General features: G+C 36.6%; 1 protein-coding gene across 2 annotated transcripts in view; it reads right to left on the reverse strand.

Annotated features, from left to right (window-relative positions):
• The window catches only part of pacc1 (proton activated chloride channel 1), a 19,230-nt gene that overhangs the window by 3,605 nt on the left and 13,554 nt on the right, over positions 1-2,071 (reverse strand). For both annotated transcript variants that reach the window (XM_032511031.1, XM_032511030.1), the window contains one exon: positions 512-611. In XM_032511031.1, the coding sequence (XP_032366922.1) occupies positions 512-611 (100 nt within the window). The remainder of the gene's footprint in view (positions 1-511; positions 612-2,071) is intronic.

A 2,071-nucleotide genomic window follows, 5' to 3' on the forward strand; every position in this document is an offset into this window, starting at 1 on the left:
TACTTTTATGGGGTCCAAAACTGACTGCGTATAGGCAGTGAATTATGTTCAGCATCTGCACCTTCATGGGACACTAAAGCCCAGACAGAAATCTGCAGCTCATTAAACCAGAGAGACCAATTAAAACTGTAGGACATGTGGGACTCTGAGACGAGTGTCTTTTGTCTTTTGTGTGTTATTCTGTTTTTTGTTTGGTTTATTTGTCTGTTAGGTTTAGTCTAGTATCGCATTGCCAGACCTTCCTCCACAACACAGTAGTACTTTTACCGAATGTATAATATATTGTAATTGTTATAGTGTTATGTAAATAGGTAATTTTACTCTTTTTAGGGTGACTTTTACCATCGGTCTAGGGACTGCAGATGAAAAATAGCCTTTTGGCTAATTCTGACATATTGACAGAAAAGTGTATTTATATGCACTGTCCCTGTATAAAATTAAAAAACTAAATGAATAAATAAAGCAGCGGAAGAGGGTCTGGCGAGTCCACACAGCATTCCAGGATCATCACCTTGCGAGACGCGGCTTTTGGGCTCGTCGCGATCCAGCTCTGCAGTGGGATTGTCAAAGAAGCCCGGAGACTGCGTGTCTTCATTCTCATCATCGTTGAACTGCGAGGTTCAGAAAGAGACATTAAGGTACAGTCTAGTCACACACACACAAATTACAATCTAAGTTTAGTACATCAGGGATATTTAAAGAAAGTATACAAAACTTTAAAGACAATCCACTATACTTCTACTCCACATTTCAGAGTGAGACATCGTACCTTTCACTCCACTACATTTATTTAATACCTTTATTACTCTGCAGATTCAGATTAATACTACAAAATATGATGATATGTAATTTAGATATGTAAATTAGTATGTATTATGAAGATCAGAAGAACTAAGCTACCACTGCTTTTACTTAAGTAAAAGATCTGAGTACTTCCTCCACCACTGACAGTAATAAAAAGGCCTTATAAGGTATTTATGCCAGAATATAACTAAGTACCTTTACTTAAGTACTGTAGCTAAGCACAAATTTAATAGTACTTGTACTTTACTTGAGTCTTTTCTTTTAATGCTATCTTCTACTTTGCTACATTCCAGAGAGAAATATTGTTCTGTTTACTCCCCTACATTCATCTGACAGATTAGTTAGGCCTACTTTACTAATGAAAATGTGTGTGCATAAAACATTTGTTTGTTATAAATGAAACTTTCCAAACAATCTCCTGACCTGTACCGCTGACATGACTAGCCGACTGAACACTTAGTTGAACGACAGAACTATTTTGAACATTTCAGTCGTTTTACTGTGAAAACTTTAAAACTTGAAGTACATTTTCTGATTATATTTAAATAGACGTATTTTACTGTGGCTAAGTAACATGGTCAACTTGGGTGTGTTGTTAGTACTTTTACTGGAGTAAAGGTTATGAATACTTCTTCCACCACTGGTACTTACAATGTTAAATATGATTGTGTCAATCATCCTACAACAACTCTTATTGGGTTATATTTATAACAAATATGATGTCTGCATATATAAATAGATACTGTATGTGTGTGTATATTAATATATACAGTATATATATATATTAACATATCAACATATTTGTCTATATATATAACCCAGTATATACACACACACACAACTTCGCCCTACTCTGCCTATGATTGGCTGATTGGTGTATCTAAGAAATAGTAAATACCTATTTTACAGTTATTCAACATAACAATTAATATCTCCAGTAGTGTTCAAATTAGCCCCACATTCACCAGCAGCAACATGAGTGGCTTACACATGAATTCAGGGCTGCCAACTCTCACGCATTGGCCGTGAGACACACGCATTTGACTGGTTTCACACGCGCACACGCCACACCCCCGATTTCTCACGCTGAAGTGTCAACCCGGTCGGTCAAATTTATGAAAGATGAGTTCATCTATGTTTTTACCTGTTGAGCCACTTGTGATCGACTAGTTGTGCTTTCAGAGACTGTGAGGGCTTCAAGAGCGCTCCCTGTCTGGAATTTTCAAATTGTCGCAAAATGAGAACATTTTTTTCACGAGCCATCCCA

This window comes from Etheostoma spectabile, unplaced genomic scaffold, assembly GCF_008692095.1.
Source record: "Etheostoma spectabile isolate EspeVRDwgs_2016 unplaced genomic scaffold, UIUC_Espe_1.0 scaffold314, whole genome shotgun sequence".
Classification (NCBI taxonomy): Eukaryota; Metazoa; Chordata; class Actinopteri; order Perciformes; family Percidae; genus Etheostoma; species Etheostoma spectabile.